The sequence below is a fragment of the Lasiosphaeria miniovina genome, assembly GCF_030549165.1.
Source record: "Lasiosphaeria miniovina strain SMH2392-1A chromosome Unknown B0T26scaffold_3, whole genome shotgun sequence".
Lineage (NCBI taxonomy): Eukaryota > Fungi > Ascomycota > Sordariomycetes > Sordariales > Lasiosphaeriaceae > Lasiosphaeria > Lasiosphaeria miniovina.
The window spans coordinates 5,392,929-5,416,867 of record NW_026848222.1 but is presented as its reverse complement, the minus strand read 5'-3'; the positions used below and the strand labels follow the sequence as shown (position 1 = coordinate 5,416,867).

Genomic DNA, 23,939 nt, shown 5'->3' with positions numbered 1-23,939 from the left:
CGCTCCCCTCTCATCGTGTCTAGACACTTGCTAGTTAATCATCATCACGTCCCTACGTACCGCGTACTGTACTTGTGCCATGGCCGATTGGTTTGTGAGAGGTGTGGATAAGAGAGAAGAGATGGAGACGGAGACGGAGATGGAGATGTGTGTTTCTGGGGACCATCTCTCTCGCCCGTCTGGACGCCCATCCATCCCTTCCAGATACTGTATGTACTTTACTACGTAGCGATGGCCTGGATCTTCTCTTTTCCCCCGCCTACCTATCCATGTAGCCTGGGCAGTCTCCGTCGACAACCTGGATCATGCTTGGGCGTTTGGCTTCCCTTTCCCCGGGACACACGAACACGGCTCGGCGAGAAAAAAACCGTTGGTACATACATGGGGCCGGATATGGGGTATGTACAGTGCTGTCGAACGGGGCGGCTGCTGGGATCGAACGGAATGGCCGATCGAGGAGTTGTCCCTCGGTTATTCCGTACTCACTGCCTAAAGAGAACGAATGAGTGGTGATTTCTTATTTCCTCTCCTTACTCCGTAGGTAGTTAGGTAAGTCCCTAGAAATAGACTGGTGGAGAACGCAAATTTTTTGGAGTCACACACATAGACACGTGAGGAGGGGAGAAAGAGATTTTCTTTTCTGAGGTCGGGGATTGGTATGATGGAGGCCGGAAATTGGCCGACGATGAGTTGGCTAAATTGTCTGAGTGTGTGTGTGTGTGTGTTGGGTGTTGTTGCCACGTCAGAAACAACGGCCCCCCAATCGGGCACTGTGTTTTTTTTGTAGGAGGGGGCGCTCCCAAGCAAACCGCGCAAGCGTGCGCGTTGTTCGTACATACATATTGGCGGAATCACGCGCATGGAAAAGGGGTTACGAAGCAAAGCAGGAGAGGAATCCTTTGTCTTCCATTTCAAGACAAGTGACTGGCATGGCATCGTCTGAACATTGGCCCGAATTGAAAGTCGGTGGCACTTGGGCCGGCTGGGATGACCCGCGACGTTGGGATAAAACCAAATGCCCCACACACAAAAAGTCGAGTGGGCGCTGTGGAGTAGGAGGGGTAAGTTACCCGCGTGTTGGTGATTTGTGACAGCTGGGAAGCGTCGTGGTAGGAGATTCCACCACTGCATGTCTGCCGTAAATTGGAAAATGCAAGCTTTTGAATCTTTTCTCTTCAAAACTCGTCCGGTACTCACAACGAAGAAAGGAGATGGAAAGGCCAGAGAGCTGAAAACAGTTGAGACGAAAAAGCACTCAAGGTAAATTCCCGAGTGTCGATCGTAAAAGTCCGTGCAGCCTTTTCTAGGACGGCGTGCGGGTCAGGCCCAATGTGTAAGTGATAGGGACTCAAGCAATTTTGGATTATTGCGTCTCAAGACATGCATGTGATATAAGGCTACCACTATCTTTTTTCATGCGCCCATAGTAGAGCGTCTGTCGAGGTAGGTTGATCGAAGACTTGCTCGCCACTGTCCTCCTCCCCTCGTTTGGGTAAACATGCTGTTGCGCAGTCTTTGCTCTTGCCTTTGCATCTTCGTTCAAACACGCTGCCCGGGATATCATGGTGTGTTTGTACGACTGACTGTGCCACGGCAATGGAGCGAGCGGTGTGGGAAACAAATCTTTTACCCACCGTGTCTGTGGTCTCAGGGCCAGAAGATCGTGATATCTTTGGCCTTTGCTGGAGCAGTGGTTCTCGGTTCTTAATTGCATGCAGATAACTGGCCGCCCGACTCGCATGACAGACACCCAGTCAAAGGGCCCGTTTCCTGCAAACGCGGAGCGAGCTGCGGAGGTGGCAAGCTCTGGATGGAGGACAGCCGAGAACGCATCCGCTACCCACTCACTCCCTCACTCACCGCATCTGCTGGACTTGCATCCAAGGCATTCAGAGGCGGGGAAAAAGAAAAAAAATTAACTTAGGACCAAGGTCGTGTGTGTGTGTCTGTCGCTAGCCTTGGCCAACATGGCAAGCGGCCGTCCTATTTTCTCACCATTGGGCCTCCAAGAGACATTGGCATAGCCCAATCAGCAGGGCTGGACAAACCGAGAGGTACGGCGAAGCAGTAGGCAGCAGATATCTACCTATTTACTCCCATCTCTTCTCTCGTGCTCGTGTAGAAAGGCGTCTGTAGTCCCGGCAATTACAATTCAACAATCTCTAACCGACACTCTTTTCCCGTGTGACAATTTCCTGGGCCTGGATCGCGACCACCCGACACTCTCTTCTCACTGCCATTCACTCACTCATTTGCTCGGCTGGGCACACACTCATTTATTTACTTGCCATCCATATACCAACTACTAGCTCGGCCCGGTGGTAAAACTAGGTTTCTCTCTTTTCTTTTCCTGGACACTGCTGAGTTCAGGCCCACGGCTTGATATCCAACAAAGCTATCCGTATCCCGGCCAAGGCTGTCGACCATCGTTGTCGTGCCGAACTTGAGAACTTGGCTGCCCCCGAATCAGGTCGTGCCAGTGCTTTCGTTTTCGGCCGCCACAGCAGGCGCCTTCTGCTCCCGTCGTTCGAGCCTTCCCTCGTCGACAGACCTAAAGCCCGCGGCGTCCGGCCGAGCTTCCAGCTACTGCAGGGGGAACCAACGTTCCTGTCCCGTCAGCAGCTAGCGGTGCCAGTGCGTGCTGTGCCGTGCGCCAGCGCTATTACGATTCGGGAAAGCGAGCTGCGGCCGCACCAACCAGCGCCGCCCTGCCCTGCCCGCGCCAGCGCCAGTCCCGCCAGCGTGCTGCTCCTGCTCACCTCAGCGTCCATGGCACCCCAGAAATTCGCCAGTGTGCGCCACAAAGCCAGACCGCCAGCCCGACTTGCTTCCTTCCGCGACGACAGCGGCCTGGTTGCGCTGCGATACGAGCAGACGCGACAAGCCGAGCCGCCGATCCCGCTGCCTCCTCCTCGCAACCCGCTGCGCATCTCCCTCACGCCGTCAGGAACCGGCGCCCCAAGGACTCGGACAGCAATTATCGTTATCCCACCCACCGTCGCGCCTCCTCAAGAGGAGCACCCTCTTTTCCGCACACAGCGGCCAGCTCCATCACACGCCAACGGTGCTGGCAACGACAACGGCTGGAAAAGGGACTCGGGTGCTCCGACGTCATCCTCAATCACGCTCCGAGACGAGCACGACGAGGACCCCGTGTTCCGCAAGCTGTTTGACCACGGTTCGGACGCGCCCTCGGTTTTCTGCAGCGACGAGCAGACGCTCAAGGACGCGGCCTCTCCCATCTTGGAGCTTCCCAGCACGCCTCCAAGCCCGGACCTCGCAGCTATCCCACAAAAGCTGTCGACAGCAGCTGGGTACCGCGACGCGGACTCGGATTCCAAAAATACGCCAGCGTCTCCTACCGAGTCGGCGCGGCCTGTTTCGCTCACAAAGAAACTGAGCAAGACTTTTAGCATCCGGTCTGCAGCCACTAAACGGCTGAGGAAAAGATCACTCAGCACCGACGGTAGGGCTGCATCCCCAGATGCACCGCCATCGACAATGCGGGGCTCGCCTAACAAATCTCCAAAGTCACCCCCACGCTCTTGGGCACGGTCTCCGGTCTCCAACCGCAAGGGGCGTGATCCCGGCCCGTCACAAGCCAGCGGCAGCGACGCGGATTTCACCCCCATCACGACTCTGATCCCCGACGACAGCCTTTGGGACGACTTTGGCAACCTGTCGTTTTCGAAGCGCGGGAGCATCATGTTCGGCGGGAAGGCCGGCTTCCCCTTCGGTCGAGATGCCCCGCCCGCACCGTCATCGTCGGCGGACGCTGCGAGTGTGACGCCGGCCCAGCCCCAAGTCGCAACCCCCGCGGCGGGCGGCGGCGATGCGACCGACGAGAAGCCGCATGCGTCGCCCCACGACGAGTCGCCGTCGGTGCCCAGCATCCGCGTCGTGTCGATAGACGTTGAGAGGGAATCACAAAAGGTGAGATCGCTCTATGAATCCAACGAGGGCCTGAACTGGCAAGATGGGGTGCGCGTCTCGTTTGCCGAGCGGCTTGAGCCCACAGAGGAGGTGCCATCGGACGAGGAAGAGAACGTCGTGTACGGTTTTCCTTGGAACTCTCCAGCCGGAACGGCCCGCTCGATGCTGACTGACACGTCCCCTCTCCAGTTCTTCTCCCTCCGATCCTCAGCCAAGCGGCCGGCCTATCGTGCATTCTCCAAGTATCACTACGCCACGGTCGGCCAGTTCATTATCTCAACGACGAGATAGCCAGGTCAGGGGGGGATACGAGTGGGCCGGCGGTGTCGAGGACTGGGAGGATGTCGACGGAGGCGACGTTGACCGGTACGGCTTCATCACCCGGAGGATGCCGGGGTCTCGGGCAGGGACACCCGAGCCGAGATCATCGCAGCTCTCGCCTAGGAGACGGAATGTCCTAACGAAGCGGCCCGGGTCGGCCTATTCGTCGTCGCCAAACGGACAGCTGCGCCCGCCAAGCAGGAAGGTCTCAGCACGTTCCCTAAACACATTTACCTCGGAATTCTCAACAGTATCACGAAGGTCGGCGAGGTCGTCGATACGGTCTGCCACAAATCGCCTGCCGCACAACCGGGACCGCAGGTGGATGGACGAGGCCGGCGACATGCTTGCGCTGCAGCCCGGACCGGCAGAGGACGACAAGACGGAGAAGAGCGCAGAGGCACTGAGGCGCAAGGAACTGGAGCGTTCGGAGAAGTGGCGCAAGATGGCCAAGGTCGCCAAGAAAGTAATAGACGGTCGCGGGGTGGACTTTGAGTTCGACACCAAAAACCCGAAACTCGTCGAGCGAGCCTGGAAAGGGATACCCGACTGCTGGCGCGCGGCAGCCTGGTATTCGTTCCTGGGGTCAAGCGCCAAGACGAGGGAGAGCACCGAGACAGACGAGCAGCTCATGGCCGACTTCAACAAGCTGCAAGACGTGGCCTCGCCGGACGACGTCCAGATAGACCTCGACGTGCCGAGGACTGTCAACGGGCACATCATGTTCCGCAAGCGATACCGCGGCGGCCAGCGTCTCCTTTTTAGAGTCTTGCACGCCATCTCCCTCTATTTCCCCGAGACAGGCTACGTGCAGGGCATGGCTTCGCTGGCGGCCACCTTGCTGTGCTACTACGACGAGGAGAGGTGCTTTGTCATGCTAGTCAGGCTGTGGAGGTATCGCGGCCTCGGCATCCTCTACCACCCGGGGTTTGGTGGGCTTATGGCTGCGCTAGGAGACTTTGAAAAGCGTTGGCTAGCCGGAAAGGACGTGGCCAACAAGCTCGTGAGTTGAACCACCCCAGAATATCCGACGGAAGACGCTAATGATGTATTCACAGAACGAGCTCTCGATTGATGCAACGGCTTACGGGACGCGGTGGTACCTGACCTTGTTCAACCTCTCCATCCCCTTTGCAGCCCAGCTCCGCGTCTGGGACGTCTTCATGCTCATGGGCGAATGCCCGCCCGGAGCGCCCCCCTCAAGCCCAGGGGAAGCCGGGCAGTCCAAAGAGGGCGCCGAGACGGCTCCCCCCAAGGGGCTCGACGTGCTGCACGCGACTAGCGCCGCGCTCATCCACGCGCTGCGCGACGTCCTGCTGGACTCGGACTTTGAGAACGCCATGAAGGCGCTCACCGCCTGGATCCCCATCAAGGACGAGGACCTCCTGATGAAGGTCGCGCGCGCCGAGTGGCGCCAGCACCAGGGCGGCAAGAGGAAGGATAAGGCCTAGAGGGCTCTGCAGCAGTCGTCGAAGATCTTGAGCAGGTGGAGGATCTGGTGATGCGCGACACACACCGGCGGGTGGTTTTTAATAATTTCTTTATGATTATTTTCTCGTTGGCGGCTGGCGCGCGTGCGTGCGTGTGTCTGGGTGTGGGGGAAGTGTCGTTGGAGTACCGTTGGATAGACTGTAGATCAGAGGCACATTGCACACAGAGCGAGCGAGGACTCGTTGTTATTGTTGTCGCGGCTCGGCTTGATTGGCTTAGCTTGGCTTGAATCAGCCCGTTTTGCGCGAGGCCGGGAGGCGGGAGTCGGGCAGGCTGGCGAGGCGCGTGGTTTGTTGATACCCCTTCCTTTTTTCCCTATTATTCTTCTTCGTCTTTTTTCCTCTTCTTATTATTCGTCTTCTTCGTCGTCGTCGTCGTCTTCTTCTTCTTCTTCTTCTTCTTCTTCTTCTTCTTCTTCTTCTTCTTCTTCTTCTTCTTCTTCTTCTTCTTCTTCTTCTTCTTCTTCTTCTTCGTCGTCGTCGTCGTCGTCGTCGTCTTCTTAACCCTATCCTATCGTGACTGCAGAAATTGAGATTGTTTCAACTTTCGGCTATTCCATTTGGCTGTCCACGTTTATTTGTGTTGCTGGTGAGTGCTGGATGGGGATATGCCATTTCACTTGGCTGGTTATATCCTTGTGGGGCCCTGTTTCAATTCCTGGGACGTCGACGTCGTTCGTTGTAAAGGTTGAGCTGGCGTGTGTGTCGTCTTGGGTCATTCATTCATTCTGGCCCGAAAATCTCTGTCTCAGCAGCCCCTCAGTCCTGGCGTGACCTCCATGACCTCCATGACCTCCACATCTCTCACTCATTGTGCATGACCTTGTTTTCTTCCTGCCGGAACAGACCTGAAGCGGCGGGTTCGGACAAACCAACCGTCGGCGGAGTGGCCTCTCTTACCAGCTGCGTTCAAGAGAGACAGAGTCTCTGCGAGTTGTCCAGTCTTCTGCTCAACCAGTTTTTTTTTAGTTTTTTTTTCAGCATTGAAGTGCGTTGCCGAAGCTTCATGGTCACACTCTCTCTGTTTTTCTCGTTCTCTTACAAGATGCCGGAAGGGGTGTTTGCTGGTTTAGCATGGTCTAATACATACACATACTAATACGTACACATACATAGGTAAGGTAGTCATCGCGGAAATACTGAGAATTTAATTACATTCAGTGTCATGTCTGGAGATGAATGATGTGATGGATACTGTGATAGTATATACCCTCCTCTTCTCTGGTGTCATGAGATGTGAATAAGTGGATGAATTAGACTACCGGTAACCAACGCGACCGACCGTCTTGTTTTTGCTTGAGGCATTCTGTTTCTCAGTTTCTAGATAACACCTCGTAGGTAGTAGTTATTCATTTTGGTTGTGGTATTTACCTATCTGGCTGTTGTTCTGTTCTTTTCTTTATTTCTTTTTTGTCTTTCTTTCTTTCAGACATCCCAAAACGAATCACCTTCCAACTTTTGGGTTGCTAATCGAGCTTGCATACTTCATGACCAGCAAGGAGGTCAATCCGTTAGTCCAGTTGGTCGGTTGGCCGGTCGGTCGGCCGGTCTAGACCTAGCGGCTTGTTTCCTCCCCCGCTCCCGCTTTGCTCCCGCTTCCGATCTCCGCATTTCTTTCTCAACGACCATGCTTACCTCATATACACCTACCCGCAGCATACATGACATGCGCGCCTTCCGGATGACTTCTTCATATGATATCATTTCCGTACCGACCGACTGGCCGACCGTATAAATAAATAACTATAGGCTAGCCTCACCGCAGTAACGAGCAGCATATTCACAACTTCATCCACAATCACCAGTTCAGCACAGCACAGCACAACACAGCACAGCACAACACAGCACAGCACAGCACAGCACAGCACAGTCACCGCGGTATTGTCATAGGCAATCATTGAGTCCCTTTTCTCTTCAGACACTGAGTCTTACCTTTTACCTCTACTTTACTCTACCGGGTTACCTACCTCGAGACACTAACCGACTACGGCAAGAACAACCAGAAAAGGCATAGAAAACAGTGAGCGCGAGGTAGGTAGATACCTAGATTATAGATAGATAAGGTAGTTATATCCATCCTGTCGCTATCCCAACCACGTACTATACCTTACTTTACTCAAGCGAAGCTAACAACTACACAGGAGCTATCACGACAAGGACCTACCACGCCAGGACCACAGGCTCAAGTCAACTCAACAAGTTCTGCATGGCTCCGTCATTACTCGCTGCCGCAGAGGGAGCGACGCAGACGCAGACGCATGCGCCGGCGGCGCTCGACGGGAAGACGGCCGCTACCGCCGACACTATCGTCACCAGCGCTGCTGCCGAGGACAAGGAAATGACGCCGCTCGAGGCCATCTCGCACGGCGACGTGCTGCCAGGTAGGTGACCACGGAGGAGCCTACATAGTTACTGGCTTACCTTGCTTGTCTCACTTACTTACCTGCCTGGCCGTTCGTTGCGGAATGCACACACACTTTCTCTCTACGATGCCTTTTACACATTGACCTACCGCACAAACCTTGGCGACATGCGGCAGGAGCAGGCAAACCGCCGCAGAGGCTGCCAGCTCTAAATGCCCATATACATCTCCCACTTACCTACTACCGACACCACCATGCCCCTGCACTGATTCCTAGAGCCCAGCTAACCCCTAACCACCAGGTATCCCCGGCTTTCCAACCTTCGGCGCGGCGCGCCGGCACATGCTGACGCACATGGCGGCGACGTTCCGCGGCTGGGCGCGGCTGGGCTATGGCGAGGGGCAGTCGGGCCACATCTCGGTGCGCGACCCCGAGTTCCCGGGCTGCATGTGGATGAACCCGCTGAGCCGGCACTTTGGGCTGGCGACGGCAGGGGAGTTTCTGCTGCTGGACATTGGCACGGGCCGGATGCTCGCGGGCGGGCGGAACCCGACGACGGGGCTCCGCACCGCCAACGCCGCGGGCTTCTTCATCCACAGCGCCATCCACACAGCGCGGGCGGGCGTGCACGCCGTCTGCCACGCGCACACGCGCGCGGGCCGGGCATGGTCTGTATTCGCCAGCCCGCTGCAGATGTTGACGCAGGACGTGTGCAATTTCCACGACGCCCACGCCGTCTATGCCAACTACGGCGGCATCGTCTTTGGGCGGGACGAGGGGGAGCGTATCGCGGCAGCGCTCGGGCAGCGCAACAAGGGCGTGATCCTGATGAACCACGGGCTGTTGACAGTAGGGGAGACGGTGGACGAGGCCGGGTTCATGTTTGGCTTGCTCGACCGCAGCTGCGCCATTCAGCTCGACGTCGAGGCGGCCAGCAACCCCGGGCTCGTGCGGCACATCATCAGTGACGATGAGGCCGCCTACAACTGCCGCATGGCCAGCGAACCGCACGCCCTGTACCGCGAGGCCCAGCCGGACATTGAAATGGAGATTGAGCTGGCGGGGGGCGAGGAGGTGCTGGCCCGGGGCTTCGAGAGCTTGGTCATAGACGGGGCTGCTGCCTGAACACGCTCGTAGGGGCTGGCTAGTAGCCGGTACGGGAGACGTGGCAGTCCCGGCGGACTGCGGTGGAGACGGAGCCTGCGGAAGCTATGCGTGTCGCGGCCCGAGTTGATTATGCAAAATGTGTATATCCCTGATATCTGCTTGACGTATCCCTCGACGGACGAGCAACTTGACGTATGTGTCTCCACAAGAGCAGTTGGCCGACTCCTCCTCATGATGAGTCGACGATCGACGCCATTGTACTCCGGCGAGTCTCCACAGTGGTCCGGGTGGATGAGGGCGTCTGCCTAGTCGTGAGAGGCGCCCCCTGAGGTGAAGCGGCGAAATTGTAGAACAAAACAGTCTGAGTCGGGTCGGGTCTAGGCTGCCCAAATTGCCCATGACAACACACCTCCAGCCAATAGAGGACAGCCCACTGGCCAATAGAGGACAGCCCACCAGCCAATAGAGGATAGCCCATACCGGCCGACGGCTTGGCTGAGGTTCAGATCGGAGTGCTCTGCACGCCCATCTATGCCCGACAGCCCGCAGCTGTTCAGCATTGCACCCGGCATCGACTTGGACGGGCCAGAACGGCAGCTGGACATTCCACAAAACGCAACGCCTCCGGGCAACGGAAGTGACCGAGACATGATGTCTCCTTGCTTGGGCGGGACAGCTGATTTGTGGGGCAGCAGTGGTCTCACTCGTTTGCCCGGAGCCTTTTCTCTTATTTTATCCTGATGCAGTCTGCCAGACACGCAGTTGAGTGCGTGCCGTTATCTCTGACGAGAGCAAATCATATCATTCTCCGGCTTCGTCACCAATGGGAACTTGAGATAATGACTTGGGCAAGGTCCCTACAATCCTACTGCCCTTGCCAGGAAGACCCTTGGAGGTTCTGGAGCCCGAAAATGCTGGCAGATCAAAAAGACCTACCCCGGAGGAATGCGTGTCCACGTAACCTGCAAACACTTGTGCTCGCGAGCGCTGCAAGGTTGCGGAAGCTAGAGTGAGACGAGATAGTGGGGCGTACCAGCAGCAACAATAAACATAAGCAGTTTCATCCCAAGGGAGAGAGGAACACGGGATGACCGTGCCCCGTCGTCTCAATCTCTCGCCTCGGACTCGTCGTGGTGAGGCGCCCCGAAGCCGTCCGCTAGGCAGGTTCGGGTCCTTGGCCTTGGCCACGAGCGTGCCGAGCTGTGCGCCCAAGACATGGCGGGATTTGGACACAAGATCGACTCACTGGCGATCGCGTGGCACTAGGTTCGTAAGACGAGTTCCACCGGGGCTCGCGGCCGGATGGCGGCTATTACGGACGGCATGTTCCGCGGAAGGGGTTTCCTGGCCTTCCTCGGTGCTGTTCCGTCGGCTAGCTAGCCATCCCCACATGTCGCCATGTCCGTGGTTGGTGGTTGGTGGTTGGGTGCATTTCTGCGTCGGGGTAGGCTATGTGTAAGAACATCACGTCGTCCACCCCAAGTGCTCCGACTGGGTGGGAGCCGGAAGCCCGCGTCTGCCGTAGGGGACAGGACAGCCAGTCGCAGCCATGGTGGACTGGAAGTGGGTGGGCGGAATGCCTGCCGAGAGGAAGATGCGGACCGGCGACAAAAGACGCGTAGGATGGGGCGGGAACAGTCAGAAACGGCCGACCAACGGGCTGCACAGTTGCGGGCCTAGCAGAGCAGGGGTTCTGGCGAGGAAAGAACCAAGACAGGACCGAAAGAAGGCCGTCTGTTTCCCTGCGGGCTTCGCTGCATGAGGCGAGCCTTGTCTTGTCTTGGCCGGAGTCGTGGGCGGCACAAGTGGCTGGCCAGTCACCACGTCGGCCGGCATGAAGTACGGACTGCGTAGCTGGCGGCGTGGGGCAGCCAATGCCCGCTGCCTTAGCCAAAGTTAAGAGCCGACCCTGCCTTGGCGCCTGCGGACTTCGGATTTTCTCTTCCGCATAGGCGAGGCGAGCAGCTTCGAATCTTAGGCCCACGTCGATCAGGACAGGGACAACGGAAACAGAGGACGCAGCGGCACGAGCGGCCCAGCCCGGCACCGCCGAGCCAGCAGCTTACCGGCGGAGCTCCCCGGCCAGCCGCCGCTACCAACCACCAGCCGCCAGAGCAAGACCCGCCAGCTGGTCGACGCCACTCTCCTGCCTGAGGCAAGGGATGGTGAGGGCGAGGGCGAGGGCGAGGGCGAGGGCGAGGGCGAGGATGATGTTAGCCTTAAACAATTGCCCCAGGCATAAGGACGCCGCAGGAGTAGGACCCCCATCCCATCGGTACCGTACGAGTTGCAACTTGCAAGCGGCACTTTCATGCCGCGGACCCCACCTCACCTTGCCAAGTCCAGGCTCCGAGAGTGATGGGATGCCAGGATTTGCCAGAAAGGATCCGAAGCGGGGCGTGAAGGGCGCTCAACTTCACAGTGCACTCGGCCTCGCTGCCGCAACCAACGGCCCAACAGGGCAGTCAGTCAGTCAGTCAGTCCAGAGACAAGTCATACTATTATTTGGGCAGGCCGCGGGATGGGATTGAGATGGGATGCGGATACGGATGCGGAGCCGGAGATGGCACCTTCGACCCTGGAGAATTCAGAAGACTGTTGTTCCGCTGGTGCCTGGCCCCCCAACCCCACATGCCAATTGCGTATTCTCAAGGGTGGGAAGATGCGAAAGTGAGCTGTCGTGAGCTCGAACTGTGCAACACGGCGAGTGTAACAACGCTGTGGAGACGGCCGTTGGCTGCTTACTGCCTGCTAGCCGGCCGTGCTACGCCAGTGTTCGGTCTGTTTTTTACCCCCAGGGCTCTTTTATTTTTTCCCCTTTGGGAGCCGGGGAGCTGGCAGGGCTATTGCTCCACCGGGCTGAATCTGCACTAGGATCTCTGATGAGTGCCGGAACGGCGATCAGCCAATCGGCCGGCCGTTGGCAGCACTAGGAAAAAGAAGAAAGGAAAAGAATGAAAGAAAAGAAGAAAAAGAATCTCGAAAGAAAGAATCAGCCCCACCAAAACGCCCACCATCAGCCTTCAAATTCCAAGTCACAAAACGAAGCCCCACAGCGGTTGATGCTCCGCAACTCTTTTTTGTCCCCTGTTCACCGCCCAGCTGACCGCCCCTGAATTATAGGCAAAAAGGCATATTAGGTATGGAATGGCACAGGGATCCAGCCCTGGCGGCGCCGCGCAACAATGAAGGACGGAGCTCCGTGATTCGTCTCAAGCTGTGGAATTTGGGTGAGCTCCAGACGACTTGAAACGCCGACAAGGCAAGGTACCGCCCGAAGCGAAAACCTTATGTCCGTCCGTTATGGGCATTTGCAGCTGTCATTCCGCGGTCGAGCGAATGACAAGTGTTCGTCATGGCATTCCTTCGGCTTGGCGCGACGTTCAGGCCTTCTTTGGTCTTTCATAAGCCAGAGAGTCTAATGAGTCTCAACAAGGTCCACGTCAGTACGAATATATATTATTTTGCGACAGGTCAGGGCATTGAGTGGAAGGGACACGGAAAGAGGAGTGTGTTCCAGTCAAGAGGTCATCTGTTTTTTTTTTTAGCCCTTGTGACGTTCCATGTCGTGGGATCGCCAAGACAGACAACGATATGTGAGTCGACGGATTGGGGGACTTGGGTATTGCGGACATCGTCTTGTGCAACATGAATAGAGAGGGGGAAAAATATGACACAAATCCCTCCCAACTCGCCGCCGAGGCCGGAATATGACTATGTCTATTCAGAAAAGAGGAATATACGAGAGGTTTCTTTTCTCTTTTTATTAAAGCGGTCCCCTACCCATGTAGTCTAATAACGAGAGCAGTCATCAGTCACAGACACGAAATGGAAATGCTGTCACCGAGCGGATGCAGAGCCTCTTTTCCTCGGCCCCGGGCCAAAAAAGGAAATATATGAGTCCTATCAAACTGTGGAGTCCCGAAATGACGGGGGGGGCATTATTATCACAAGCTCAGGCTGGCTGGAGGTGGAGAGAAAAAGAAAAGAAACGAAAATACAAATTTGCAACGCGTGAGGTTTATGGCGAATTGGCGATGAGTCAAACATTTGAGAAAGTATTTTACGCACTTGCAAAGGCTGAATGGAGTGAGGCCCTGCAATAACAACAATCACAACCAGTCCAATCCCCATATGGAGAGCTCTCCCTAGGTACCTTAGTTCAACAGAAGCTTTTCCGCACAGTACTAGAAAGTTCCAACGACCCGCGCGTGGGGGGTGTGGTGATAATTTCCAGGCAGTGTCTTCAGTAGTGCAGTGCAGCGCCGGTCTCGTCATCTTTTTCTCTGTGTCTTCTTCTACGGCTAATGTATGTGCAATGGAAGTCAGAGTCTGTCTGGACCATGACATGGACACCTGAATCTGTCTAATTTCGGAGGGTTCTGTCTGCCATCATCATTTTCGCCGGGTACTATACAGACGAGCGGGCAGACAGTTTGGAATATCCCAATTTACTCACTCAACCCGCCTCTCCCAACAAAACACAAACACGAAACACACACAAAAAAGTGGAATGCTGCTGTCTGTGCCTCCCGGGGCTTGGAATGCCCATTTACCCGTCGCCCAGCGCAGCAGCAGCCTTTAAACCCCCAGCAGCAAGTGCAAAGGCTCACGTCACGTCATGGGCAGATAAACAGTGAGCACTAAGGTACGTTGTAGTCTGTACCAACTACCTACGTACCAAGGGAGGACAGGACAGGACGGAAAGGGGGCAGTGCCTCTCGTCTTGTTCCTCTTCTTGTCTCCTTCTGGCCTTTATTTTCTCCCTTCTTTCCTTCGTGCCTGCTAGTTTTGCCGCCGCGTCCGCGCTTCTCGAGTTCGGGCAAAACAACCCGGTTTACCACAAACTCGGTTCGCTTGCGTAGGTGGGCTGGGCTGTTGGTATCAGATGTAGTGTGTGTTGTAGAGCGGCGGCGGGGCAGGGACGTGAGTGAGTGAGGACGGAAAAAGAAAAAGGGTGGAGATCCCCGCTGTTATGCTTTAAGGTGGTGAGACGGCCAAGACTACTAACGGTGGAGGTGGTGAGTTGTGTTAGTCGAAATCCTATCCTCGGCGCGCGGCCCCCATCCCATTATTCTTTTTCTTTCTTGGGCCTTTTTCACGCTGTCTTATCTTGTGTTGTATCTACCTGTCAGTCTGTTCCTGGCCTTGGTCCGCCTTCTCACGTCAGAACCTTTCCGACAATAGATGGAAGGGGGGAGAAGACGGACAAAAAAAAGGGATGTGAGGAGCTAATTATGAACCGCGAATCATCGTGCCGGACAGAGAACCTGAAACAAGAGGCACTGGGATCTTGCTGGTTTCTCTGTCTCTGTCTGTCTGTCTATCTGTCTCTGTCTGTCTGTCTATCTGTCTCTGTCCTCCGTTGCGTTGCCCATCATATTGCTGTCTGCGTGATGATGACATTTTGGTCCGGCACCGGCGGGCAGTTTCTCTGTTTCCTCTTTGCACGCACTGGCAACCTGCCTGCTCGCACGGAGTCCTCGGGTCAGGTTGAGAGGCGCACAAGATCAACCCGAAACGATGACACCCACACCCAATTACGTGGTGTATTCTTTTTGTGCTTTGTTTTCCCTTACCTACTCGGGAAACCCTCGCATATAGCCACGCAGTAAATACCTTAAACGTGGACAGGGTTGGCGTTGCCCACCGTCTCTCTTCTCCGAGAGCATTGTTTGGTGGCCTCACCAAATCAACCCATCCCGATTGTTTTGGAGGGATGAGGGAAGGGAAGGAAAAGGGGGAGGGGGAAAAAGGGTCCTGCAGCAAAACAAATCAAGTTTACCCTACAGAAAGTACTTTCTCTCTCACTAGCCAACACCTACCCGCAAACATAATACCCGTCCATGGTTAACAGCCATGACATATTAATACATATCCGCCCATCATAGGGCAGGAGTTTGCCGTACAGTACATACATGTGTGGTAACCGGCGCCCAGGGAGTAAATGGCAGCGGGCGCCGACAATTAGGGCAAACGGCACTATGCGCAACCGTTATTAACTGCCCGCCCATCTCGGTATTTGGGATGGCAGAGACCGAAGGGATTTCCCAGCACGGCTTACTCACTCCCTCCTGGTACGCTTAATTAATATATTCTCGTCTTGAGGGGGGGCCTTGGTGCAGTAGGATTTGATGACGGAACATTACGTGCTTTGCTTGGTGGTGGTGATATGGGTACCAATGCAGAAGGGGGGGCCTGTTATTGTCTTTTTTTTGCTATTGTTTGATATTGGTACCGGGCGGTCCTGATATTTCTTGTACGTACTGGATCGTACAACGGGAGCACGACACGCCAGCCAAAAACCTGGATTGACCATGATTGTCGGTGTTTCAGCGAGAGGGGAGCAATACACGCAAGACATGTGAGTGGGCGAGTGGACCCGTCCACTTCAGTTGTTGGACGTCGGCCTTTTTCTCTCTCTTTCCTCTCCATCTCTACAGCCCGAATGAACCCTAACGACGGGCGAGCTGCACGAAAGCCCAGAGAGTCCCACGCTCCCTTGGACGATTTCTGCTTAGGATGGCCTCATGGCGGGACAGTGACGGGGACGGGGACAGGGACCCGCCCAAACGTCTCCATCGCTGCAACGAAAAAAAGGCGGCGAATATGGCTCGATCCAGAGTGGGCCGTGGGGGGAACAATGAGTAAACAAATTGCTCTGTGCAATTGCACATGGACAAGAAAATTTTAGCTCTTGCAACATTCCGTCAATGGCGTGGTTTTGGTGGACAGATTGACCTGAAGTCGAGTTTTTTTCCCTCTCTGTGCTCTTGCCCCTCCTTACCCGTCCCGATGTTGGGCCCCGGCTTTTGCCGCAAACTGCTTGCTACTCGCTAGGGCCCGCAGATCTGCAGCCAGCCAGGAACAGTCGATTTCCCGCTACGCAAATGGCCGATGATGGGCGTGCAACGCTAGACGACATCGGAGCCTTTTTCTCGTGATCTAATCTTTTTTTCTTGCTCGGCTGCTTTTGGGGAAGAAACGTGAGTCTTCTCTCCGCTAGCATATACCCCAGATCCATTCCATTCCCGTAGAGGGGAAGTACACATTGGGGAACGGGGGACGCCAGTGGTCCGTAGTCTGTTCCCAGCACGTCTCTCAAGTGGATTTTCCCACATGCCCTGGGCCATCCATCCCCAGACTACCGATTATGGCTGGGTTTGAAGTAGACTGAGACAGCCATCCAGAACGAAGTGTTCTTCTTTCTGTATGGACTCTGATAATTCGTCCGATTTTGTGGCCTAGTGAGATTTTTTCCTCCTTTCTGCCAACCGTCTCTGCCCGCCCCTCTTGCATCCATGCAATCTCAGAGTAAACTCCGTTGGCCAACCTGAGCCGAGCTCACCACGCCTCTCTCGACTTCCTTCGCTCCACTCCACTTTGGGAGCCACAGCTAGGTAGGTGCATGTTGGTCCGGGTGAATTGGGCCGCAAGGTGTGAAGATTTTTTGCCTTCTTCCGTTTTATGCAAGGAGAAAGACGAAAAGAGAATAGACTGTTTGTTACCCCGGCTGCCAATTGCCTTTGACTCCATATGTGAGTGTGAGAGAGGTGGGTAAAGTCTGGGTCTGTGTCCCACAAATCGATTATCAAACTCCACCACCGGAAGCTAGCGAAGGAAAAAGCTAGCATGTCATGTTTACTGCTCCCTGCTAATCACAATGTGCTCTTGTTGGCGCGAAGCTGCCGGTGGCGAGAGTGGCTAAGGTCGTCCGCCAGGTCAGCGCAGCAGCAGAATCTTCGCTGGACACAGCGGAGGTAACGTGGCACAGCGTCTTTTTTTGTCCTTGGGAGCAAGCAAGCAGTGAGCGCATTCGCTAGATTCGAAACGCCTATTTCCAGCCAAACCTGGGTATTACATAACTTTTTCTGTTGCCTTTTTTGAGGACCCACAGAAGCTCTTTGGGCTTCTGTGGGTCAATCAACCTAGAGCTGCCCAAGCCAAGGTCAGGGCAACCTACTCTTGCGCCGCCTACAGGGCAGGGAGTGGAAGGGCGCACCATGGCGGCCGCAATGCTGTGAGCCGCCATAATGCCTTTCCTTACACCATACGGAGTAAGAAGCACGCAAATGGAACGAGGAATCCGGATTTGGCGCCGCAATATCCTGTCATGGATCATCCGGCGGAGGAGACAGCAGTGCAAGCCTGCAAATCTGGACGCGGCGGCGCATGTTGTTTCGCCCCCCAGCGGTCTGTCCGGCCCTAACAGGCACCTCGGTGCTCTATAGCAAAGGTGGCTCTAGTGGGAAGAAAGGTACGAGGCACTGTGGGCAGAACTGTATGGATGGGATGTGGTTGATGATGCCTGCATCCCCGGGCATGCAATGGGCATCCCTCTCCCGAACGGGCTGCGTGGGTTTCCTGACCCGCCTGGGTCGATATGGAGATATCGAGGTAAGTGGCTTCCTGATAGCCGCTTCGGTGTACCTTGGGTAATTGGGACGGCCAGATGTGCAATGTCTGTCCACAGTCCACAGTCCATATCCATACATACAGAGCTGCAGAGGCGTCGCAGTGTGTTGCAGGTTGCTTGGCTGAGCTGTCTCCACGAGACATGCGACAGGCACGCATAAGAGTCTCGACGCAGGGTGGCAGGCTGTTGTTGCCTGCCTTGCTTTACCTGCCTCTGAGAGCTCGGACAAGCCCGTTGGTGGGCTGCCAAAAAAATGTTCCTTGCAGAGGAAGGTCCCGCCGTCCGCACGTCCATCCATGGCCATCCATGTTTGCCGTGCCCGAGCGGGTCTGGCTGGCGGCGGGTGCGGGACGGGAATGGAACTCCGCTAGCGCCCCGTTGGAATGTGGAGAGAGCGAGAGGCTGTTTGCCGATGACGGGATACCACAGCTGATCGGCCACCAGCCCATCGAATTATTACCCCAGGCATTGCGTGGGAAACGAGCACGCATGAGACACTAGCAAAGACATCATTGTGGTTGGTTGGGTTGGAAAATTTCCATTTGATCATGAACAGAAGTTGCCCGATTTGTTGGGGTACCTCGGATCGGCGAGGAGGCTGTCAGACTCTCTGCCAATTGCCCCCCACCACCATCTATAGCCCCAAGTTCCAAAGTCCAGTACAACTCCGCCCATCGTACAGCAAAAATCGCGTTGTGACATGATCGTCGAGTTCCAAAAACAAAACTTCTCTCATACACAAGGCGTTGATGTTGTGCCTGGTCTTCCAACGCCGTCCCAGTCCCGGTCCAAGTTCCAGTCTCAGCCTGACAATCTGAGCTCGTTGGGCAACTCCTGTGCCCAAGGCGTCCTGCCCGCCATCCCTATGCAAAGTTTGCAGTCAAATGGAATACTTAACGTCTCAAGTGTATCGCTGTGTAATACACGGTATCCCGCCCGTTCCCAATGTGAGCCCAGTCGTACGCCTCTCCCAATTGCCCAGGGGAAAAAAATCAAGTCCTATCCCGTAACAGCCAAACTTTTTATGATATGCTCCGGTGTATGCTTTTTTTGGTTACAACAGTCCCTTGAGGAAAATAAAAAAATGATTAACGTAAAAACAAACGAGAAAAATCGGTAGTAGAGTCGTGTGGGGTTCGAGGAACAAAAATCGATTGAGGGGTATAGTCGCTTCCGAGACAAAGAGGTGCTGGATGATCTAGTATGATCGTCTGCGTTGGAGCCGGACAGATTCGAACGGCTTAGCGTATGCTCGAAGCTCCCTCGCTGCCTTCTCGGACAGATAGCCTCCGTCGAGGCCCGTGGATGACGTGGTTCTGATGGAGCAGAGGCTGGTGTGCGACGTCGACGGCGAGAGCGCTTGGCTCGGGGTAGTGCGAGCTGTTGATATCGCACTATACTGCGATAATCGGTTGCTCGGCTGTGGGTTGCTGAAGTCGTATGCCGGCGAGAGGTAGAACTTGGTGCTCGTCGTTGGCCTGGCGAAGGACCACTCGGAGGGTAGCGGTGCATTCAGTGCCGGAGAGCATGGGCCAGAGCCCGAAGGTGATGCTGTCTTCTCATAGTCGGCTAGCCGGCACGATTCCGAGCAGTATGTGGCGCCATCGGTCTGCTTGTCGCAGGCGAGGCAGAACTGGTGAGTCCAGTCGAAAGACATTGTGGCTGTCGGGGGGGCTGGAGCGGACGAGGGAGTGACTGGGCAGTGCTTGAAGTCGGCGAGAGGATGTGCGAGCCAAGGTGCCAGAAGGCGTCAGGATGGTGAAGCTTTATTGCTTGTTGTCGATGGACGAGGCAGATACCCAGGCTCTGGAAGCTGGTCCCGAGGGAAGGGGCGGGTTATAAGAAGTCGGCAGCTTGTTGACTCATAGCAGCAGGACTAGGATGGCGAACCAAGGGCAGCGGGGTGGTGGATTGAAAGGAGAGGAAAGGTCCACGACGAAGCTGTCTCGATGCCGATCTGGGGAGTGAGGTCGGGGGAGCTGGGGACGCCTGGATTATGTATCCCAGTCCCCTACCCGCCCTGGTCGTTGCGGGTGTGTGGGAGGAGAACGAGGCAGATGCCCATGACCACAAAGGGCCCCACGAGGACTAAGACATTGGCGCAGTAGAGGGAGGTACGGCGATCGAGAGCCTGCAACGTACCTTTGTGCTGCGGCGCACGCCGAGCGGTACGGGGTATCCATGTACCCTGCGCACGCTGCACTTGCACACCCCTCCAGGACAGGGACCAAGGTGGATGGCGAGAGAGCTGCAATCTGCACTATGCCTTGTACGAGGAAGGTCCAGTGGCAGGGGTCGCTGGTGGTGTGCGAAGAAAACTCTTCGCCCGGGCGTGCCCTTAGCATGACCTGGTCGTGGCACCACCCTGGTCAGTTGTGAGCCATAGAGTGGGTCATCTGCTTGGCGTCATCCTGGCTGGAGCGCCGAGGACAGCAGACCTGCGCTGCGAGGGTGGTCCTCTAGCCTTTGCACATTGCACAATTGCTTGCGCCTTTGCCTGCTCCACTGTCGACTGAGGTCCTCTGTCCTCATGCCATGCCATGCCATGCTCGGCGCCAAGCAGCAATTGAAATCAGACTGAGGTGGGGGTTTCCATTCTCAGGCTCCTGCCTCTGCCCTCGTCTCCTCCTGTGGCCCGCCGGCTGCTTCTGGCTGCTGCTGCTGCTGCTGCTCGCTCCAGTTCTGCCTCTCTCGCGCGCTCCCATCGTACTATTGGAAGTGCTGTGCTGTTGTGCTGCTGCAGAAGCCAAACATGGCAAAGAGCAACGCCGGCCAGCAAGGCCAGGCGACCTACCACGGCGCCGTCTCTCTCTAAGCCCGCCACGCACAAAGGCAAGTGGAAGCGGGGGCCTCAGGCCTGCGCCGGTCTTCCACTTGCAGAGCGATCAGGCGTTTTGCTGTCTGCGTTCCTCGCCTCCCGCTTCCCACTAGCGTCGAACGGGCGCTGTTCTTGCCTTTTCGGGGATGCTGTCCAATGGCTGCTGCGTTTCCCAACAGCGACAACTGTCTCCAGAACCCACCTGGTGAAACTGAATGTCGAGAATGCCATCTGAGCAGCTCGACCGTCTTGTCTTCCATCCACCACAGGCGGCGCCATCACCAGCGCCGGTGCTCGGCCGTGCATCATCATCTAATTACTGCTGCTTCTGCAACTGCTACTACTCGCTCGCATTGCCGCGGTATTCAGGAGCAGCCGGAAGCGGAGGATAAAACAAGACGGGCTGTTGAGAGCCACTGGCGAGACGGCAGCGGGAAAAAAAAGCGTGGGGGTTTGCTGGCTGGCCCCTCCCTCGTCTGGGTTGCAGCGTCAATCTGGCGACCTTCCATTGAGAGGCAGGCATGGAAATAGCCACAGGGCATCCAGCCCGCGCTCGACCACCACAGAGAGCACGAAAACCCGCAGTGTCTGTCGAGTGGGGATGGCGACTGCTGAAGTCGCTGGCTGCAGTGCGACCTTGCCCTTCTTTTTCCCTCGACGAGAGAAACCAATTCAACCCACCACCCACCACTATCACCACTCTTGTCCTGCCGTCGGCAGGACTTGCAGGACTCGCGAGACTAGAAACCGGCCTCAGGCAGGTTGTTTCATTGGCTGCCCTCCCTTTTCGACAGGCCTGTGGCAATCACTGGCTGGGTTTGACTGGTGTAGTTCCCGCACTGCGAGGGTGTCGTCGCTCTGTCTCCTGCAGACGACCCTCGAATTCCAAACTGCCAATCAGCGCTTGCCGAACGCCATCTGAAATAGCGACATGTTCTTTGCAGGTGGCCGCTGGCCACTGAGCGGAGCTCCGAGGACAAGTCCTCTCCCACGTCGTCGACGCCTATTTGGCAATTGCAGTGTCTTGCCAGTCCAATCTGCCCTGCCTGCCCTGCCTCCCCTACGGTTGAGCCTCGGCCGTGTTCGTGCATGGTTCGAGATCCCGTCCAGCCTGGCTTTGTACACCTGCATCCCCGGCGAGACGCCATCTTCATGTTTGAGCCACCATGATTTGCACTGCGCCCAACTTGCACCAGGCTGTCGTTTCTCCTTTAGCAAGCAACACGGCCGTTTATTGGCAACACGGAATTGAGACGGGATATATCGCCCTATGCATGGACACGGGACCCTCAGGAGTGGATCGAGGAGATCTTGCGCGCCCTTCTCGCCAGGAGTACCCCTCTCTGTATCATCGGCCAGAGGATTGACTGCATCTAGCTGCTTCCAGATACACCTGCAGCACTGCATCCGCACCACCAAAGTATCCGACAAATCATCGCCAGTCTTTGTACCCCACACATATCTCTCATTGGTGTATACGGACAGAGTCAGGCAAGAGTTGCCTTTGTGTGCCATCTCTCGTGTGTCCAAGTAGACTGTACCACCGGCTTCGTTGCTAGAGTTCATCTCGAGACTGAGGGACGTCTGGCTTGGGGGAACGAGACTTCGTAGCCCAGTCCTAGATTGGGCCACAGGAGATCTGAACGACACAGCGAGGTAAAAGAGCTTCCCCCGACCTGTGCATTAACGTCATGTAGCATTTGCAAATGCGACATCAGAAGCAAAGGGTTGTTTGCCCTCAACGCACTGCAACTATGTAGGTCATCCAATGCTGGCGTGTCAGGGGCTCCCGGTTAAGAGACGTTGAAACCAAACACTCGTAATTTCTATTCTTACGGGGACTTTTGAAGCCTTCCCATCTTTAGCGTAATGCTCTATCAGGTGGTTTGAGCGAAGAACGCTGCATCGTTTGCTTGAATATACATGTCGATGGACGGCCACTGGCCAAGCTGTCTTCGTGTCCGTGGCGAGCCAGTCTCCAGTACGACTACAGTCCAATCCCTGAATGTTTATTAGCGGGGACTTTCCAAGATCTGAATGACCTCAATACCGTACGGCTCGCCCTAAAGGGTTGCGCCGAGGGAGGTAGTAGCTATGGGAGTCCTTGTTATAGACTCTTAAGGGGCCTATCTCTCAAGTGCTACGCTATACGCTAGTAAACATCCAGGGATTAGACTGTATACTAGCAGGCAAGCATCTCGAGGGATCAGCTCGGGCAGCATGGAAAACACGGAGCCGGTCCACTAGCGGCAAGGCCGGCGATTCGCTGAAGGTTCGCTACGTTACGGGAAGTCCCCTTTGCCCCCCAACTCTCCCAGTAGAGTTTTTAGCTGGTTGACCCCTTTTATGGGATGGCGCCAGCCAGGCTGGTCATGCGTTTTGGTGCTGCTGCGGTTCACTGTCAGTTATAGCTAACCTCGAAATCAAGCGCTCTCACATCACTGCCATCCCGGCAGAATGATATCAAATATCTCATACATGAACAATCCCACACGACCCGGGTTTCATGCCGTGCCGGACTGGCCCATCTCAGGCTATCAGCAGCAAAACAGGGACCAGCTTGATTGAGGTCCGTCGGGAAGCTGCAGGAACCCCCACACATTTGAGAGACCAAGCCGAAGGGTCTTTTTTTGTTCCAGTGGTCGTCGGTTCGAGGCGCGTGCTTGGAATTTCGAGAGCATGTACTCCGTAGGAGGTAGGTCGGCACGGGAATACGCAGAATCTCGAGCGTCGAACACCAACAAATCACAGCGAGTCGCCGTCTGAGACAGGGCTGACGGCTTGGCCAGCAGTTCACGGACTTTTTCTACGTGCTATACCAGATTCAGAACATGCGATCTTCCAGTCAGCTGTCGACTTCAAGCCACAACCTCCCAAACTGCTCAATCGAGGACAATTGCCGCAAAGATGCACGCCAGCACTGAGCGCCTCTGGGGTGGGCCGTAATATTGTCAAATCACCGTGCTTCGATCGAGAAATCCAACCACTCCCCCCGCAGATACTCGGCGGGCATCTTGGCAGCATTCCGCCGCTCCGATCATGGACTGGACGGACGGGCCAAGCTTGCCAGGGGAGCCTCTGTTCGGGAGGACCATCAATCCTGGATCGGTCGACGATCATTTTCGAATTCTAGAGGGCTTGCAGATGGAGTTCCAACTTCCGCGTCATCGAGCAAGTGGCTTTGGTCTTTTGCTGGCTACGTATCTGCCGGCTGAATGTTGGTTGCTCGGTGAGATAGTCGAGCAAAGTGGGAAAAAAAAAGAGGGAGAAAAACCCCGACTTCAGCTCCAGCAGCACTAACGTGATTTTTAAGCATGCCGTCGTCGTCCACATCGAATTCCGTCGGGGCGAGTGAGGCAAGGCCCGGGACCCTCGGCCCCTGCGGCGAATTGCCAGGCAAGTTATTGCGTCCGAAACCGGGCTTTTCGACTTTGCCATGTGCCCAAACAAGAAAAAGATGATTTGAAAGCACACTCGTGAGGACATCTCCA

At 55.8% G+C, this 23,939-nt stretch overlaps 7 protein-coding genes across 7 annotated transcripts; 4 read left to right on the top strand and 3 right to left on the bottom strand.

The window, feature by feature from the left end:
- The first annotated feature begins 3,910 nt into the window (after positions 1–3,910).
- B0T26DRAFT_705758 (rab-GTPase-TBC domain-containing protein) lies at positions 3,911–6,187 on the top strand. Its single transcript, XM_060441771.1, has 3 exons — positions 3,911–4,052; positions 4,123–5,257; positions 5,313–6,187. Exons 2-3 carry the CDS (start codon positions 4,322–4,324, stop codon positions 5,703–5,705), a joined length of 1,329 nt encoding a protein of 442 aa, XP_060299128.1. The 5' UTR covers positions 3,911–4,052; positions 4,123–4,321; the 3' UTR covers positions 5,706–6,187.
- Positions 6,064–7,335, bottom strand: B0T26DRAFT_801801 (uncharacterized protein; the record flags this gene model as incomplete). The annotated part of the gene is made up of 4 exons (XM_060447035.1): positions 6,857–7,335; positions 6,645–6,671; positions 6,365–6,437; positions 6,064–6,255 (listed from the first exon to the last, which is right to left on the bottom strand). The coding sequence occupies exons 1-4, from the start codon at positions 6,871–6,873 to the stop codon at positions 6,064–6,066; spliced, it is 309 nt and encodes a 102-aa protein (XP_060299127.1). The 5' UTR covers positions 6,874–7,335.
- Positions 7,336–7,950: 615 nt separating this feature from the next.
- Positions 7,951–9,232, top strand: B0T26DRAFT_642468 (class II aldolase; the record flags this gene model as incomplete). The annotated part of the gene is made up of 2 exons (XM_060437443.1): positions 7,951–8,125; positions 8,409–9,232. The coding sequence occupies 2 exons, from the start codon at positions 7,951–7,953 to the stop codon at positions 9,230–9,232; spliced, it is 999 nt and encodes a 332-aa protein (XP_060299126.1).
- Positions 9,233–17,091: 7,859 nt separating this feature from the next.
- B0T26DRAFT_254589 (uncharacterized protein) lies at positions 17,092–18,380 on the top strand. The gene is made up of 2 exons (XM_060434005.1): positions 17,092–17,611; positions 17,667–18,380. Exons 1-2 carry the CDS (start codon positions 17,387–17,389, stop codon positions 18,129–18,131), a joined length of 690 nt encoding a protein of 229 aa, XP_060299125.1. The 5' UTR covers positions 17,092–17,386; the 3' UTR covers positions 18,132–18,380.
- A 448-nt stretch (positions 18,381–18,828) lies between these two features.
- Positions 18,829–19,287, bottom strand: B0T26DRAFT_641614 (uncharacterized protein; the record flags this gene model as incomplete). Its single annotated transcript, XM_060437358.1, has 2 exons — positions 18,829–18,994; positions 19,031–19,287. The coding sequence occupies 2 exons, from the start codon at positions 19,285–19,287 to the stop codon at positions 18,829–18,831; spliced, it is 423 nt and encodes a 140-aa protein (XP_060299124.1).
- A 783-nt stretch (positions 19,288–20,070) lies between these two features.
- On the top strand, positions 20,071–20,675 carry B0T26DRAFT_254547 (uncharacterized protein). Its single transcript, XM_060434003.1, has one exon. It carries the CDS (start codon positions 20,166–20,168, stop codon positions 20,559–20,561), a length of 396 nt encoding a protein of 131 aa, XP_060299123.1. The 5' UTR covers positions 20,071–20,165; the 3' UTR covers positions 20,562–20,675.
- Positions 20,676–23,191: 2,516 nt separating this feature from the next.
- On the bottom strand, positions 23,192–23,762 carry B0T26DRAFT_254584 (uncharacterized protein). The gene has a single exon (XM_060434004.1). The coding sequence runs from the start codon at positions 23,566–23,568 to the stop codon at positions 23,242–23,244; it is 327 nt and encodes a 108-aa protein (XP_060299122.1). The 5' UTR covers positions 23,569–23,762; the 3' UTR covers positions 23,192–23,241.
- Positions 23,763–23,939: the final 177 nt, after the last annotated feature.

Excerpts from the sequence above, each read along its gene's own strand:
- B0T26DRAFT_705758 (XM_060441771.1), top strand. The coding sequence starts at position 4,322 with ATGCCGGGGTCTCGGGCAGGGACACCCGAGCCGAGATCATCGCAGCTC. Across the intron at positions 5,258-5,312 it reads AGGACGTGGCCAACAAGCTC|AACGAGCTCTCGATTGATGC; the intron begins GTGAGTTGAACC and ends ATGTATTCACAG.
- B0T26DRAFT_254584 (XM_060434004.1), bottom strand. The coding sequence starts at position 23,568 with ATGATCGTCGACCGATCCAGGATTGATGGTCCTCCCGAACAGAGGCTC.
- B0T26DRAFT_254589 (XM_060434005.1), top strand. The coding sequence starts at position 17,387 with ATGTTGTTTCGCCCCCCAGCGGTCTGTCCGGCCCTAACAGGCACCTCG. Across the intron at positions 17,612-17,666 it reads GTCGATATGGAGATATCGAG|ATGTGCAATGTCTGTCCACA; the intron begins GTAAGTGGCTTC and ends TGGGACGGCCAG.
- B0T26DRAFT_254547 (XM_060434003.1), top strand. The coding sequence starts at position 20,166 with ATGCCATGCCATGCTCGGCGCCAAGCAGCAATTGAAATCAGACTGAGG.